An 18,288-nucleotide genomic window follows, 5' to 3' on the forward strand; every position below is an offset into this window, starting at 1 on the left:
GAGGCTGGCAGGGAGGAGCGGCTCCTTCGCCGCACCCGGCCGTCCGCGCACACCTCAGCTCCTCCGCCGCAGCTGCGTGGGGCGAGGCGCGATGGAGGCCATCGGGCGACGGCACCTCCCCTTCGTCTCCCTCTCCGGCGGGCGTCACCGAGCGGATCCTCGACGGACCCGACGCGCGGCGCTGCTCTAGCCTCCCTCGCCTCCATCCCCCTCCTCCTCCCTCGAGCCCCAGCGGGCGGCGGCCTCCACGGCCCCGGCGGGCGGCGAGCTCGGCTCGGCTCTAGTGCGCCCGCCCCGCACCTCCATCCTCCATCCTCCATCCTCCCTCCCCCTCCGCGGCGGCCCTGGAGCTCGCGCCGCCAAGGCCCGTGGGCGACCGAGCTCCGCGCCGCCGCGCCCGGGCCATGGCTGCGGCGGGCTCACAGCCGGGCGGAGCACCCCTCCCGGGGCAGGAGCAGCTCGAGACCATGGCGCCGAGGTGGAGGCACCGTCCGGTGAGGGGCCTCGAGCTCCCCTCTGCTCTGTGCTCTGTCCCAAGCCATGGAGGCCGCAGCGGTGGGCGAGGTCGGGCCCTGCGCGCGCGGCCGGTATCCTTCCCCCTCACCGGTGCGCGCGGCGGCTGTGTCCGGCGTCCCTCGTGGCAACGGCGGCTCCTCGTCGGCGGGACCAAGTGGTGGGCGACCGGGACGCGGTCCCCGGCGAGCAGGCGAGCAGGCGGTGACGCGCGAAGGCCGGCCTCGGGCAGAGCAGACCATGGCGGAGGTGCTCGACGAACGGAGATGGAAGGGAGAGAGAGGGAGGGAGATTAGAGAGGAAGGAAGAAAAGGAGCATATGGGAGAAGATAAAAATATACAAGGGGATTTTTGCAAATATTTGCCACTGTGGCAACACGTGGCAGGCCACGTCGGATTCGGACGCTTGTGTGGCGCATTTGGGACCTCAGACGAAACACTTAACAGAGTTTAGGGACCCAGATGCACGATTTGAGAGTTTAGTGACCCAAGTGAAATCTCAGGACAAGTTTGGGGACCTGGGGTGCAATTTACTCGGGCAATAATAAGGACCTTGATCAAGTGAGCATGCAATTACTTTGGTAATTCTATGGTTCCATTCAACAGCTTTAAGTCACCAGGGTTGTGATATCGACTTCTTTCGATGTGTATGTGGTTTGATTCATTACAAACTTTTATTTAAAAAAATAATGGTTTGATTCATTGTCATATCTGTGAGTTCGGATAATGATTTTGATATGTTGGTTCCCAACTATCTCCATAGTTTCGCTATTCTTTCAGTGGCAGAAAACATGTTTGTCGACAGAGCCGCTTGCGGTTATTTCTTTAATTTCAAGATCTGTCAACCCTCGTGATATAAATGTTGGTGCATGCATATGAATGTCTTGTGCGTTTATATGCGTGTATATGAGTGATTGTGCGTGTATCTGTTGGTCCTCATCAGGTCTCGTGATATTCATCACCCTGATGAAGATGTAAGCTTTGGCCAAACTAGCTAGCTAATCATTCTCGCTGTGGCCACTACAAAATTAAATGTGCTTGCACAATGACAATATATATAATGTTGGAGGAATCAAATTAAATATGGATTGCTTGGTCTACTGACACGATGCTGATGTAATGTAAGACAAGTACAAGAGGAGGAGCGGTTTTGCTGGCTATGGGTTGCCGTGGAAGAAGACGAAGATGATGGAGAGCATGCAGTGCTCCGGTCCGTGGACGACGCTTGTCTGGATTCTCAGTGTCTGCACTGTTTCCGTTTGCATTTTTATGCGAACGGAAGAGGAGACCCGGAAGGCATCTGGACGGGCGATCATGCCTCGCATGCATCATCAGCTAGCCGCCGCGCCGCGCGGTTGCTGTCACGGAAAACCGGCCTGCCGTTTCCACTTACACCTCACCGCGCGCCGGCTGCAGCCCACAGCCCGCCCGTCCTCACACCATCCGCCCGCCCGTTCCTCTCTCTCTCTCTCTCTCTCTCTCTCTCTCTCTCTCTCTCTCTCTCTCTCTCTCTCTCTCTCTCTCTCTCTCTCTCTCTCTACAAGTAGTAGTGAAGCCATCCCTCTCTCGCTCAGTCTGCATCTCTCTCCCATCCTCTTCTTCATTCCTCTCTCCCATCAACGAGAGGGATCGGATCAGATTGGGTGCTTCTTCCTAGTACTTGTTGAGGTTTGATTCATCCACAATCGCGCTGATGATATGGGTGTCTTTGCTTTGCTTTGATCGATCGATCGATCGATCCTAGCTTTCTTTACTTGGTAGCGGGGCTCATCAAAATCTGATCCTTTCTTTGCTATATACAGCTTGGTACGGTGTGAGGATCGGAAGAAAGGATGGAAGGATCCATGGACATGATCTCCAACACCACCACCAGCAACGCTACTGCGCCATCTGCTCTCCAGAACAAGCAGCAGGTAGATACTCCATCGATAATCAGCTACCGCTTTCCATATACACATCCACCAATCCATGTTTATTGTTACATGTTTATTGTTTGTCTTGCATCAGTTCCTTGCTCTTTTTGATTGCAGCTAGTAAGGGTAAACATGCAGCATACTACCTAAGAAGTAGTGCCCTAGCTAGTAGCTGCAAGGTACATTAGCATTTGTACAAATACTCACTCATATCGATCGATAATTCACGCATGCGTATTCTCCATATATATGGACCGGATCAATTGGGCCACCTACCAATGCAAATGCAATCCGGTTCTCATCAAAGGTGCAGGGATGGATGAGTGGATTCATGTATCTGTTTTCCTTATATATAGCTACCTATTATGCAAATTAAAGGCCGAGGGAAGATTCGTCAGGCCAGTTTTGGAGGAGATGTCCACCCCATTTTGGGGTCTCATATATAGAATCTTCGCACTCTATAGTCAGCGCCTTCTTCTTTGATAGATTCCGGCGACATGCCGACTTGGTGAGCGAGGGCTCAGGGTAGGGACCTCGCTCATTGGAGTCTAGCGAGGATAAAAGGAAAGCAGCCCCTAGTGGAAGAGACAATGCCGGTCGTCATCCTTGGGAAGCCAGTTGGGTATGTGCCACGGCGAATATCATCACGAGGGGCCACACCGGAGAGAAGGCGAATGAGGACGCAATAGAGAAGGTCGTGAATAGCTAAGGAATTAGCGGGAAATCTATTCCCCGCATACGCGGGGCGGACGCAACGTGTCGCATAGGGGGGCTTCTTCCTCCACTCGACCCTACCGCCGGCGAGCTGGGGAAGAGGACAGGGGAGGACCTGATGCCAAAGAGCGGCGGTTGGTGGGGGAGCAGCGTCGGACTTTAGGTTTCGGGTTGCCGAGTTCCAATGGGCACCGGACCTATAATAGAGGGCGGGGCGGGGCAGGGAGGGTGGCCGGCGGACGGCAAGGTGGTGTTCCCGGGTTGTCGGGGTTCCAATGAACACCTAGAAGAGGAGGCCGAGGGCGGGGGCGGCCTGGTGATGGAGGCGGGTTGGGGGGGGGGCGGTGGCCCGGTGGTGGAGGCGGGTTGGCCGGCAGACGGCGAGGCGGCGCAGGAGCGCCGGCGGCCGGGCGGGGCTAGATCCTCGATGGGTGATGACTGGCGGCGAGAGTGTGTGATGTGTCGGTGCCGCCCTGCATATGGGGTGAATAGACGCCCCCGGAATTAGGCAAATGGAGGCTTTTTGAAGTGGCTTGTTGGAGTTGGATGACGGTGGGCCATGGCTAGTGGCGGCGGCAGAACAAGAAATTTGGGGGTCGATTTGGAGAAAAGTTAGGTCAAAGTATTATGGAGATGGACCGTTGGATCACATGGACTGACGGCCTAAAATGTAGAACCCAAATATGCTATAGTTGGGTCTTGCAGGAGATCGATCCAGAGAAACGAAGTAGGTGGAGAACTGGGCTACGAATCGACAGCCCAAAATTCAAGACATGCCCAAATAGGCTATGGTCGAATCCTACGTGAGAATCATGATCACGATAGATTAGAGAAAAGAAGTTGGGTGAAGAAATTGGCTCTTGGATCACATGTGTGGCAGACTGGCAGCCCAAGATTTTGGATATGCCCAAACAATATATCTATATAGCAAAATCCATGAATATATCGAGAAATGGGCCGTTGAACCACATGAATTGATGGCCCAAAATTTAGAACATGCCCAAACAGGATATAGCCAAATACCGAGATAGGGCCGTTATAGTGATGGATTGAGAGAAAAGAACCGGGATAGAGAAATGGGTTGTTGGATTGGATCAGCCTAAAAGTTTGGACATGCTCCAATAAGCTATAGCACTATCCCGTGGATTAATCGAGATAAAATGAGTTAGATGGAAAAAAAATATATAGGTTGTTGGATCACACGATCAAATTGATGATCCAAATTTCAACATGCATCCACCATAGGCTATACCCGGATCCTATAGATTGATCATGATCGAACAAGGCATGAAAAAATAAGTTGTTGGATCACATGAAACTGAAGCTCGAAATTTAGATATGCTCAAAAAGGCTACAGTCGGATCTTATGGGAGAGTTGTGATCGTGATTGATCCAAAGAAAAGAAGTGGGATGCTTATTTAGGACTGGCTATAGCTAGCTATAGCTAGATCCTTTTCGAGGATAATGATCGATCATGATCAATCAAGAAAAAAACAACTTGGTAGAAAAATAGCTTGAGATAAAAGAAGTAGGGTGCAGCAATGGGCCATTTAATGGCAGGAATTGACAGCCCAAAATTCAGGACACTCCATTAATAGTCTATTGTCCCATACCTTCAGGGAGGCTCCGAGTCGTGATCGATCAAGAGCAAAAGTTTGGAAGATAGTGGGTGTAGGAAAATGAGCCGTTGGATAAGATGGATAGAAACCAAAAATTCAGATGTATATTGGTGGACGAAAAGGCTCAAGTTAACCCGCGGACAGTAAACCCGGCGGGCACAGATACGGGTCTTAGTATGTACCCGTGGGCATAGGTGACGGACAACTTTAAACCCAACAAATATATACTAACGGGTACGAATTTATTATACCCGAACCTGCAGACCCGTCAGACCTGCTGACATGTGGGCCCAAGTACTCATATATATAAAAACTCTAGGGTTTCACCCTCATTTTTCCTCTCAACCCCCTCCCAGCCAACACCAGCCGTAGAAGCGCATGCGTCGCTGCCCTCATCCCCTTCGGGTCTCGGCGCCTCCCCCTCCTCCCTATGCAAAGCTCGGCGCCGACGGTCCCCTCCTCTTCAGCTCCTCCCCCAAGCCCCTATGCGCCGCTGCACCTTCCTCTGTTCCTCCCGCCAGCCATCCTCCCCCCCTTCCTCTATTTGTCCCGCTGGTCGTCCGCCCCCTCCTCCCTCCGCCGAGGCGTCGTGACTGCAACCCGCGCTCCTATCCGGTCGGCGCCGAGTACGGCGCCATGACAAGCCACGGGGATGCGCACCGCGCTGCCGCAATATGGCCCTCAAATCCGACACCACGGGGACGGGACTGACTGCTCCCTCCTCTCTCCACCTAGGCGCCAAACCACAGCCCGTGCTCCCGGTCAGCGGAGCCGAGTGCAGCCGCGCAATAGGGGCACGCGCTAGGGCGTAGGCGTATAGCCATCCGACGTAGGCCTGCCGCTGCTTGAGCTAAGGATAAGGACACCGACGCCCCAACCATGGGTACACGGGCATGCGGGTATCCGCGGAAAGTGGGTTCATGCGTCATTTCCTACCCATGGCAGGTTGCGGGCGCGGATGCGGGTACGAATTTTTGCTTGCGGATACGGATCTACGAAGTGCATATCCATGCGGATTTTACCCGTTGCTATCTTTAGCTCAAGTACATTATGGGCAAGCTTAATTAAGTTTATACTACATGGTAAGTATTGGTTTAGACCTGGTTATAAGTTTGCAGGCATTTCCTTCTAATTCATAGATTACACATGACATGCCATTGAGCTATTTTTGTTGACAGCTATCATCATTAGCTACTAGATGATTGAGATAGATGTCAACATTCTTCAACATCTGGCGATGGATTTGTTTGTTTTTACTTATGCACGTGTTTTATGTCATAAAACCTACTTAGCCAGCTAAAAATGGGTAACAATTGATCTTTATTTGAGTAATGTGTTTGTAACGAGTAATTGTTCCCCATGCATGTTTTTCTAATAATTTGGTGAAGGAGGTGGCGATGGTGGCATCACCGGCTAGGGAGGAAGCTACTGCAGCTAGGAACGTCAAGGCCAAGCAGGCGTCAGGTGGGGAACGTAAGCCGCGGCCGCAGCATGAGCAGGCACTCAATTGCCCACGCTGCGACTCCACCAACACTAAGTTCTGCTACTACAACAACTACAGCACAACACAGCCACGCTACTTCTGCAAGGCCTGCCGCCGCTACTGGACACAAGGCGGCACCCTTCGCAATGTCCCCGTCGGCGGCGGCTGCCGCAAGAACAAGCATAACCGCACCGGGGGCTCCGGCAGATCCTCCACCTCGGCACCATCTACATCGTCCTCCAGTTCCGGCGACCCCAAGAAGGTGAACATCACGCAACAACTGATGGCGATGATGCCTGTTGCTGCTGCTGTGACAACCGACTTCCCCAACGTGCTCCCGACGCTCATGTCTACAAGCGGAAGCTTCGAGCTCCCCAACTGTGACCATCAGCTGCCTTTTGCGCCCCTGTCTTTATCGCCCAACCCTAGCATGACGACGTCATTCCTAGACATGCTGAGAGTAGGGTTTCTTGACGGCACCAGCAGCAACTATGGCGTCAGAAGCAATATTAATAATGGGATGGTGCTGCCATTTCTTCCGCCATCACCATTTGGTGCGATGCAGCATGGGCATGGGGTGATTGGTGACCAGCAGCTGGTGGGGAGCCTGCAAGATGCAGAGGAAGTGAAGCCCATAGCAACTGAGCATGGGAACATCAACGGTGATGGTGGTTTGTTTGGTGGTGGATCGTCAAGTGGAGGAGCAACGCAGCAGGGGCAGCAAATTGTTGGTGGTGATGGTGGCAGCAACAACAACAACAACAACAACAACAACAACAACAACAACAACAACAACAACAACAACAACAACAACATGGCCGCGGAGTACTACTGGCAAGGAGACCTCATCAATAACAACTCCCTGATCAGATAATGTGGGTGCAACAATCACCATGCAGTGCTGCTCATCGTGAAAAAAGAATCAAATAAGGAAGGGGAACATCCAATGCAATTCAGTACTCCTAGTGTAGTTAATAATCAGAGTGCACAATGAATTTGTGGTCATGATGTCAAGTCATCATGCTTCACATTTTTCTTCATCATATCCATGTATGTGTTAGTTCATATATGAAAGACTTTAGTTTTCATAATCAATCCATCATATCGTTGGACCATTAGCTATCATGCATTTATAGGATCATCTCATTTTCAGTGGATATTTCTTCATTTCTCCGCTTCTTTATTTATTACTTTAAATATTTTGTGATTTTATTGTATACCATTTAATTAGTCTCTGGTATTAGCTCTCCATCCCTCCCCCCACCCAAATGTTTAATTAGTCAAGGCCATGAACCCATAGTTCATGGTTCAAATCTAATTAAGGAGTACCAGATGTTCGGACGCTTTTAGAGTATTTTGTACAGTTAAATGGTCCAACATCCTGCACTTTCCATTTGACCTAAAGGATAAATGACATGCATTTCTATTAGCTAAGAGCTCTACATTCGGTCTTGTTAGGGACAACCATGCCTTTTTCATCTATGCAAATCCAATTATTTTCTCGGGATTTCAAATAGTAAGTATACTTAAAGAATGAAATATTTAGGGGTAAATTTCTTGCTTGCGCAATATCTTGGCTTACTAACCAATAGAGTACTACTAAATGCATCTTGACCACAGGAGCAGTTTCGTTGGGAGGAGAATTTTGCACAGCACCATTCTTTTGTTCCAATATTTTCTAAGAAGAATATATCCACCATTTCAGACTTAGATGCAAAACTTAGTCAAATATTTTGGAATACATGTTGCATTGTTAAATGGGTTCCTAGTTATATTCTGTCCTCAGGTGTTTGGGCAAAATACAAAGACCAAAAAATTATTGGTGAACTAGGTTTTATCCTGTTCTAGTATTCACTAGTTATTTGTTTGTAACTCATGCTAATTGACCTGGTTCTATACAGTAATTATATTATATGTACAACATACCATGAGAGGTATATATGGATCTGGGCAAAAAAAAACATACACCTAGATATCAAGACTACAATCTGGAAAGTTGGCATTTGCTCTATACTAAAGAATTATATTGACATGAACATGAACATGGTAGCAACTTATGAAAATATTTAGTCTGACAACTAGTAGATATAGGAGTGCCAAAAACTAAAACTAATAAACACATGTCATCATTGGGAACAAGTAAAATAAAACGCATGAATTCAGAGAAAACTCGGTTTCTTTAGAAAGATTGAAAAGTCATACACATAAAGATTATCTAGACATAGTTTTGTGTTTTATTTCAGAATAGTTGTCAAAGATGTGGTACTTTGCGGGACTGTAGCAACAGAAGGTTGGGACTTTTTCAGCACTCCTGGCATCTAATCTGTAGGGGATGAGTTTGGTACTTTCTTCTATGTATAACTAAGTTAAGATAAACAACATTTGTAGTTATGAAGAGAAAGTTGTAACAACAGTTTGGATCGAGAAGGTGGCCCAGCCCTACTGTTGTTAAGGAAAGAAAAACTAAATCCTGCCCAATCTTGCACAAGACATTGTAAGGATATGTAGATCCTCAAGGTACTTGTGTTATGCATCTTCAGATTGAAGAGGTTTTGTTTTGGATTTCGTGTAATTGGTATCGTAGAGAACTAGCAACTTTGTTGGATGATCCTTGGTACTACAACCATAATAACAAGAATGTGGTTAGTGTGAACTGACCATGGATTCTCTCCTTCAGTTCCTTTTAGGAGTTTTCACGAAGAAAACAATTCCCTTCCCTACTTTTCAGTGCTGGAATTTTTTCACATGCAATTTTCCGCGAGAGTTCTCTGCATCTTAATTGAGTACACACACAATAGCAGATCTCCTAGAGCGGTAGAATGGGGATATTCACTACAATAAAACATGTATGTAGTGGCACTATTTTTAGTTTCTAGAGACATTTTAGGTTGTCTCTACGTAATCGTAGAGTCATTTTTTACTATGTCGTAGAGGTGCCACTACATCCGGTGTCTTTTTGATAGAAGAGACACTTTGTTAATTATCTCTATATTCTATAAGACAAATTAACTTGTAATGACACACTATTATGTCTCTACCCTCTAGGTGCACTAGAAAATATTGAAAAATATGATACTACTTGAATGATGCAGCTTTGAAGCTTCAAACTCCAGGCCTTACATCATATGGCACAATCCTCAGCCTGGTAACCATCTCACATTTACAACAATTGTTACTCATATACTAAGTATAATTCTTATGATCAGTATTCTATAGTGCACCTCAATGATCTAAATAGTGTCTCAAGATATTAAAAGGAATGACTCAAACTATGCCCCTATGGGGCTAAGGTCAAAAATTAAAGTGTCTCAAACTTGCCCCCAAGAATCTGTATTGACATTTTACAAAATGACTTGAAAAAATATCTCTATGATTTAAAATGCCTCAAATAGTGTCTCAATACATGTGATGCTTTCGAAAGTGCCACAAAAAATGTCTCTACAATACATTGTGACATATATGTAAACGCAAATTATGAAATGTCTATGTAGAAGTGTCTTTATATTGGATTTGTGTTGTAGTGATTATACGACCGGCCCGAGGTAGGGCTCGTATTTGCCATGAGTTCAAAGCTGAGAATGCTCCGAGTTATCCAAAACCTCTACAAAACTAAGCAATGTTGCTGAGAAAACTCAAGCGGAATCCATTGTGCAACTAATTGGTGTACCTTCTTCGGTGAAGAAAGCAGAGTTACATGCAATACTTTTCCTCAAGTTGAAACTTGCAGGCTTCTTGTTTGTGTTTGGTGAGGATGCCCCTCCTGCCCCCTGCGCAACCCTGGGAAATCTAAGGCAATGTTTCTTCCAATAACATCAGCTAAGTTTTCCTTATTACCTGTATGTCAGGTGATTATTGCATCTGGAACGATAACAAGCATATGGAGCTGTAAATAACACCCAAGCAAAGTTAGAGTAGGAAGGGCAGGGGGCCAAGAGGAATAGATGTGAGAGACGAGGCCTCACCAGTTCTGGTGAGGAGGTGGCGCTGCGACGCCATGAGTAGTAGGATCTCAATTTAGTTCAGTTCAGGATGGGTGTGGGGTTTAAGGACGGAACTGCCTGTTTAAAACTCTTATCTCTATTGTCTGTTGCAGCTGAGCCAAGTGTATTGATGAAATAAACCCAGCCCACCATGAGATGTAGGCCCAGGCAGCCCAACCACTACGAGCAGTTCGCCCTCGCTTCCTCCACCCCGCCACCACCTCCACCTCGGATGGTCCTCGACTATGCACACCTCGAGCTCGCTGAGGCCATCCAAGCCTCCCTCATCCACTCCCCAAATGGGAGGTCGTGGCGTGGGTCTTCAAGGAGAGGTGCTGCTCAGGACGCTTATGTATCCAACATCCACCTATTTTATTTTATAGTGGTGCTATGGGATAAGAATCCTCTATATTACTTCTTCCTGCAGTTGGGTCACTGACGTGTGGATCCGATCCCCCACGTCGGTGAGAGAGTAGTACTGTAAGGAATATCATCCGGTGTGACGGTGATTCTCGGAAGGAGTTTCTGTACTTGGTGATTCGTTTTCTTAGTTTTACCGGTTTGAACTGAAATCATATTCTACTTTTTTTCTTTTGCTACTATACTACTAGACCTATTATAATTAGAAACATAAGAAAGTGTCAGAATTTGAGATGCCATTATGTAGTACGTATAACTGACAGTGAAGGGGGCACAGTGACCACCCTACTATCATCGTAGATTGATGCTACTGGTGCTCTTGCAGCTGGAGGGTGCAGAGCGTCGGCCGTGCGGACTTCCTGAGCCAGAGCGCACGGGTAGTAGCAGAGCCAGTGCAGGCAGTCGGTGAGGTCCGGCTTGCCGCAGCAGGCGTGGCTCACCGGCAGACGGAACCTCCGGCGCATCTGGATCCTCCAGAAGCCGCCGTAGAGGAGGCCTAGGACGCAGAGGAAGATGCCGGCGAGGCCCAGCGCGTCCCTGACGTCCTCGTTGTCGATGTTGATGGCGGCCAGGTCGAAGATGAAGAAGGGCGCCAGGCACAGGAGCAGGAAAGTAGCGATGTGCACGTACATGTTGCCGAAGCCGAGCCTGCTCATGTTCCACCCAAAGACGCAGCAGCTGCAGCACACGGAGAGGTAGGCCAGCGACATGTCGTCCCACACATCCAGCAGCGCTCCGGCCTACGGTACCCAAGGTTGAGGCCGCACAGCGCGTACTGCGCCAAGCAGTTGAGATGCAGCAGCAGGACCACCACCGTGATGTGCTTCCTCTCGCTGGGCTTGCAGGTGCCGTCCTTGCAGTAGACCTGCCGGAGCTGGAGCATGTCGCCGGCTCTCCACCGGCAGAGGAGCACCAGGTGGTAGAACCTCCTCGGGTGCTGGTACAGGCACAGAAGAGTGAAGAGAGCATTCAGGATCTGGTTGTTCACCTCGAACCATGCGTCCCTCTGCGGTTACGTCGGCAGCACGCGGTTGAGCATCCCGGTCATCACCATGAAGAGGATGGCCCCTGACACCCCGACGGCGATGATCCACACCAACAGAGCCATGTTCATGGGGTTTCTGATCCACTCTTTGGCCTTGTCCCACAGGGTGCCCCAGTCGATCTTCTTCACAAAGGCCACCGGTCTGGAAAGCATTTGGCGGGTGGACGATGGTGATGAGCTCGACTGCCACTCCTCAGATGGTGGTGAGTCATCATAATACTGCTTGTATGAATCTGAACCGTTTCTTCCCATCATTCCTGCTGCCTGCTGTTCGCCATGTTTCTGTATGGGACCACCAGCCGATGAACTGGCCATCTTATCTAGTATATCTTCTTCTAGTACCAACTAGCTAGCTGATGAGAATTGGCCTTGGTCTGCAAGTAAACTAGGAAGAAATGAGGCCTTGTTTGGTTCCCTCGTGCTATGAACAGTAGCGCGGGAATCTTTCATACATGGAGGCCTAAACGAAGTCTATTTGCAAAACCTTTTTATAGATAGGTGTAACTTTATGCGACGAATCTAATGAGCCAAAAAAATCTTCGATTAGCTACAGTGATGCTACAGTAACTATCGTCTAATCGTGCGGTCAAAGACCTTATTAGATTCGTCTTGCGAAGTAGCGCAGGGGTTGTGGAATTAGTTTTGCAAACTGACTTCATTTAATACTAGTAATTATTGGTCAAAGTTCCCTAGCACAATTTGTGCTAGGGAACCAAACAGGGAAGAAATGATTGAGTTCGATTGATGAACATATATATGCAGCATAATAATTACTTCTGCTACAAAGGATTACAAATTTTCACTGTAATATCTAGTGGTCAGGAACTGAAAATCTGCAACACTGCAGGATTATATGGTCTCTTGTTGGAACTTGCTCGATACTTACATATACATACATGGGTTGGTTTATCTCTTGAAACTGATGAAGGGGAGGGGAGGGAGGAGACGGAGAGGGATCATCTCACCTGATGGATGGAGCTGATGAATCGAATTCCAACCGATGACTCCAGCCGCCCTGGAGGAGAGCTCGATCGCCTCCATCCAATGGAATGGAAATCGTTTCGTGGAAGCTGGGCGGAGCTTTCCCGGAGAGAGAAAGAGACTTGCTTCTTGGACATGGTCATCTTCCATCGGTCGACAAGTTCAAGGTCAACAATTACAATGTTAAGTTGGGGTGCACAAACACAAGTCGCACTTGGCGCCTTATTAAGCTACCGCTTTTTAAACAAGACAAACCCGTGCCTTTTTAAACTTCAACGAGTTCCAAGCCAAATGGTCATCGGATCAGAGTAAGTACAACAGACAATTTACAGGACACTACTATAGATCATCTTCAAATAACAAACATGAAGCGAGCTGTACTGTCCAGCAAAACAACAACAGCTCCAGCATGTGCCTCTACCCTATAGCCCTTTTCTCGTCTATACTGTACTATAAAGCCATCCCAAGGCCTACTGAAATTGAAATTCAGCAAATTTTCATCAGAGGAGGGAGAGCAAAAAAAAAATAGCAACCTAGAACTGAATACATGTATTACGAAAGGAACCAGATGTTCTATTGCTTCTCTGTGACATGGGCAGAAAAACTTGTGTCGCATGGCTTCAGTTTCTTTGCGCGCACCACAATGTTAGCCAGGCGAACGGAAGGTCAATCTCTGGAACCCACCATGGCTTTCTTCTCCTGTGCAGACTCTCTGGACTCGCTCTCCTCTTTGATCATTGCCTTCTTTGCAAGCTCGTAGCCTGCAAAGTTCATTGCTCCGAGAGGAGCAATCCAGAAGAAGCGAGGGATCGCACCCTTGAACAGACCAAGGGGGCCCTCGCTTCCAAGGATGGAGAAGACTATCATCTGCATAGACACTGGTGTGCCTGGAGGGGCAGTCATCATCCGTGTTTTCATCACATCAAAGGGAGTGGTGACAACGGCTGCAAGTCCTCCAGATAATGCTCCAACTGCTACAATTTCCCATGGTTCCAAGTCCCTCTTCGCAACATGCTGTGCTGCCTACAAAAAAAAAGGTCGTCATCATTGAGACATGTGCCCAGATGTACTGTAACTACCATTCCGAAATTACGACAACCAAAATACATACTAGTGGCACTGATAAACATAAGGAACTGACTAATTAGTAACAGTGTCAAAAGTTCTACCCCTAACTCTCATCCATTTGGATCTACTCTAATGTGATAAAACAAATGAATAACTCTAGTCATTCAGATGTTTACATATTTGTACAAGAAAAAAAACCATTAAGCTGCCTTTTTGCAGTCAGAGGCATGGCATTTTTCAGATTGATAGAACAGATGGTAAGCATAAAAAAGGCCAAAGGCACTCAAATGTAAAATTTTTAAGTTAATAATATACGTCACTTCGAAGGTGTGGTGAAAATACAGAACCATTAACAAATTCAGGGTACCTTCTTAGCTTCTGCATAGAAGCACATTCCAGCAACATAGAAAGGAACCTCACGACAAAGTGTGGCCCCAGTGCCACGAAAAAATCCCATTGGGCCATCTTGTCGCATGGTGCCAACAATCGCCTCCCCTACATTGTTGAAGATTCCAGCCTGCAAACGCTGCTTGAGAACCTCACAAGGGATGCGGACTGCAGTACCCAGGACTGTGCTGCAGAAGGAAGCCAATGATTGCACCTACGGAAGAAAAGGCAGATCATCAAGTAAGTTCAGTAAGCACAGCAATTATCACAAAATTTTAATTTTTTGCCTCTATCCTTGTTCAGATGCCAAGTAAGAGCTTTTTACAGATGGACCAACTTCCCTTTTAAGCTACGCAGGCTTTTCTACCATGAATAGAAGTAAGCTAGCCTGAATTTTACAAGAACAGGTAGCTCACTTGACGAGCTTACATTGATCAAATTGCCATACAAGCATGCTGTAGTTGAGAGTTTGCGGAAGATCAATTTTCTGGATAGTATTTGAGGTAATAGATAACGAGAAAGTTTGCTACTATTAAGAGGTTTTAAAAAGTTGGGTCATGAGCTTTATAAGGTGACCTTGGGCCTGCACAGCAGATATAGAGGAGGCGAATTTTGCACAAGGTGGTAGTGGAGTACCAAAATGTACCTGAATCTCTGGAAGTGCTGGAGCTACATTAGTTAATACAAGCTTGCTTGCTTCGAAAATTCCTGTCCTCAAACCATGACTGCAAAAATGGCATGATTTGATTCCTACATCCTACAATGGATTGGGCATATAAACAATGGAATAGCACACACCTTGAAAACTGGCCGAGAATTGCTGGGATAGAACCTCGATACAATCCTCGAAGCCCAATTTGTGGAAGCTTTGAAATGAGCTCTGGAAATGAGAGCGTAGATGATTGGACACGAGTCTGATACAACACAGAAGATAACGCAAATGAATTTTGGATATTTTGGTCAGCAGACTGAAATTCTGTCATCCTGTACTTATCCACAAGATTACATTCTAACAGGTAATGCATTGGCATAAATATTGATCCGTGATGGGCAATCATAGTCATAAAGAAAGAGCTCAAAATGGGATACTACACACACAGAAAGCTCCAAACTGTGCTTTATTGAATCACTTGTTTGAATGAAAACAGTATAAGGAAGCATGCTACTGTACCTTCATCGAATCAATAGGATGCAGCAGAGAGGTAGAGAGTGCGCTAGCAAGGCCTCCAGCTAAAGCAGACTTCAAAACACTTCCAGTCGATATTTCAACAGGTGGGGGAACAGCAACAACAGTAGCAGCTTCAAACCAAATGCTCCTGAATGCATTTTTTAAGTGAAGAGGTAAGATGGCAAATCGAGCACCTGAAACCTATTAAGAATTGGTGAATATTTCCAATCACACAGCCACTATTCACTAAAGCCAACACAGAACATACGTTTATCCTAACAGGATGCCACAAACATACCGAGGATCATCCTCAAGGCGTTCTGAAGGAAGTAGAAGCATGAAGTTGCGGAAATGGCCATATGAGATTGATCCTTCTGAATCTGAATTAAGATACCGTAGCATGGCAGAAGCGTTATCTTCATTGGCCGGGAGGCCTGCACTTTTCAAGGAAGTCAAAATTTGATTCTTGTGAAGTGTTCCAGACTTGCTCAAACACAACGTGGTATATGCTCGGAGAATGGTTGGCTCCTTCTGTTCCATCAAGGATAGAAATTGCTTCCAGCCAATCGATTTTGAAAAAAAGTTGCTTCTGGTACGCCGTAACAAGTCCCGAGCATACCTCCTAGGTAACCGTCTCTTCCTCATTGCAATTTCGAGATCTTCTAGAGTGACTTGGCCATCACCATCTCTGTCTAACTCTTCAAAGAACCGCTTTCCTGCAGCGGCATAATATTATTGCAAATATCACCTCGTGCCACAACTAACACATGAAAAGAGTAACCTTTCATAAGTAACTTAGAATTCCAGTTTGAAAATTGTATGATGGATCACAAAGAATAGTCTGACAAACATTACAGTACCACCCTGTTCTTGCATGGGTTAATGACAATGTCTGATAGGCATATCTTTGATGGTAGCTCACCAACATTTTCTAGCTCATCAACATGGTTCTCTATTTTTAGTAATGGCTGGATATTTCACATTGTGATGCAGAGGCCGGAATATTGAAATGTTCCTTTATCTAAAAAATCAGAAGAGATTTATGAGGTAAACTGTAAACACAAATGGCATATACTGAATCTGCATATTTGAAGAAGCCCAGTGGTCAAACTATGTAAAATCAGCCTTCTACATTGTGGAATGATGGCCGTTATCTAATGATTTATTGATTGGTTAGTACCAAAGGGCAAAACACATGAAGGACTGACCATTGTAGACCATCAGCCTACATACTTAAAGAAGTATGATACAGTGGACACCTCACAATTGAAAAAAGAAAAATGATGTTACCTTCAACTTCTGCATATCTGAAGAAGTCTTGCACAGAGAAAAGTTTCTTCTTGTCTGGGTGTCCATCTGCTGATGTTGATGATCTGCTCACCAGCTGTGGGACCAACTCGATGAGCTCTGTCAGTGAAACTGCAGACAGTGTGGAGAGCAGCCGCTCCATATTCGACAATGGAATGCTAAGCAGCCGAGCAGGTAATTTCTGTACTGACTGTGGTGTAGCACTAGCATTGTCAACCTCCCCCCTGTCCTCAATTCCATCACCACCACCACCACCCTCCTGGTCGCTGACCGGTGCTGGGGCACCCATGATGGCTGCCGGGGGAGGAGGTGCCCCAACCTTTGCGAAACCGAGGTTGGAAAGGAACCCGTCGAAATCTGCCCTCTTTCCATCGATTACCTTCCTGAGAAGCTGAAATTGATGGACCTGCTGGGTAGCGATACCAAATTCGGCGCCTTTGTGCTTGCAGGCGTCCTCCAGTAGAAGCAGGTTGTGCGAGAAGGCGTCGAAAGCGATGCAGAGGAGGAGCTCCAGCTGCTGCTGCGGGCCGGCTGCAGCGCTCCGCTCCCGGTCCCGGAGCGGCCGTGAGTGTTTGCCTCCCCGACGCCTAGGCTTGGGGCGGCGCTTGGTGTCGTCGCCGCGGAAGCATCTGGCGAATGACCTGAGGGGCTTGTGGAGGAAGTTGGTGACGACGACGTGGAGGTGGAGGAGGCAGTCGGGCTGGGGCTCCTGCTGCGGCTGCTTGGGATTGGGATTGGATCCAGGGATGTGGATGATGGGAAGGTGAAAATGGGCGATGGCGCCGCGGGCGGCAGCGAGGAAGGCCTCGAAGGGGCGGTCGGACGCCATAGGCATCAGGGGCAGCCACTACTAGTACTAGGTGGTGCTTCCGGTGCGGTGGCGGTGGGTTCCGGCGTGCGGCGGGAAAGGCATAGCTGCAAGGTGAGAGAGACCTCACTCCGAGGAGGCTCCGTGGATTGCTGCAAAGGCTCTTCTGGCCAGAGAGAAGATAGTAGTGGTGGAAGTGGAAGCTTACAGCGAGCGGCGGGCGGTGGCGGAAGAAGCCGGCGGGCGAGGCGAAGGCGAGCAGATTCCGACAAACAGGGACACGGGAGGTGGAGAAGCGACCATGAGAAAAGGCATTAAGGAATTATTTCCTTAGAGAGATGAAATGAATTATGATTTTCCAGATGTGGCCTGCCTTTCTTCCTTTCCGGGAAAATCAAGAGTTCAAGACGCTTTGTTTTCTTCTGTTGTGGTCAAATTTTTTAGGGTACACAAAAAAATTTTAATAAAACGAATAATCAAATTAAAATTTTAAAGTAAAAAATGACAAACGAATTATAATTTGGAACAGACGGGGACGGGTAACAAAACCATTGGCACTAACTATATTCTAAGCTCACATTTGTGAACCACGCCGCATCCAAAAAGACATCCAAATAAATGTTTGGCAAAGTACACAACTGCATCGTAAGGATGAACTCATAACGTGCGGATGAATTCATAACAAGTGCTAACGAGATTTGTTAATATATAATATATCAGTTGTAAATCAACATCTCTGTACAAACAATGCAAACAATAAAAAGAATGGACCCACATCAACGAAATGGATAAGGATGTCGATCAGATCATGACATGCTTGAAGTTCCAGGACATGCATGTCAACAATTAGAACATCAAATTGGAGCAAATACAAATTTCTG

At 47.3% G+C, this 18,288-nt stretch overlaps 2 protein-coding genes and 1 pseudogene across 2 annotated transcripts; 1 reads left to right on the plus strand and 2 right to left on the minus strand.

Moving 5' to 3' along the window:
- The first annotated feature begins 6,156 nt into the window (after positions 1 to 6,156).
- On the plus strand, positions 6,157 to 10,353 carry LOC120696483 (dof zinc finger protein PBF-like). The gene is made up of 2 exons (XM_039979409.1): positions 6,157 to 6,969; positions 10,336 to 10,353. Exons 1-2 carry the CDS (start codon positions 6,157 to 6,159, stop codon positions 10,351 to 10,353), a joined length of 831 nt encoding a protein of 276 aa, XP_039835343.1.
- A 511-nt stretch (positions 10,354 to 10,864) lies between these two features.
- LOC120700501 lies at positions 10,865 to 12,049 on the minus strand (annotated as a pseudogene).
- An 856-nt stretch (positions 12,050 to 12,905) lies between these two features.
- LOC120696490 (calcium-binding mitochondrial carrier protein SCaMC-1-A-like) lies at positions 12,906 to 17,768 on the minus strand. The gene is made up of 7 exons (XM_039979417.1): positions 16,582 to 17,768; positions 15,590 to 16,007; positions 15,295 to 15,439; positions 14,922 to 15,037; positions 14,770 to 14,848; positions 14,104 to 14,337; positions 12,906 to 13,691 (listed from the first exon to the last, which is right to left on the minus strand). The coding sequence occupies exons 1-7, from the start codon at positions 17,432 to 17,434 to the stop codon at positions 13,335 to 13,337; spliced, it is 2,202 nt and encodes a 733-aa protein (XP_039835351.1). The 5' UTR covers positions 17,435 to 17,768; the 3' UTR covers positions 12,906 to 13,334.
- Positions 17,769 to 18,288: the final 520 nt, after the last annotated feature.

Source organism: Panicum virgatum, chromosome 3K, assembly GCF_016808335.1.
Source record: "Panicum virgatum strain AP13 chromosome 3K, P.virgatum_v5, whole genome shotgun sequence".
NCBI lineage: Eukaryota > Viridiplantae > Streptophyta > Magnoliopsida > Poales > Poaceae > Panicum > Panicum virgatum.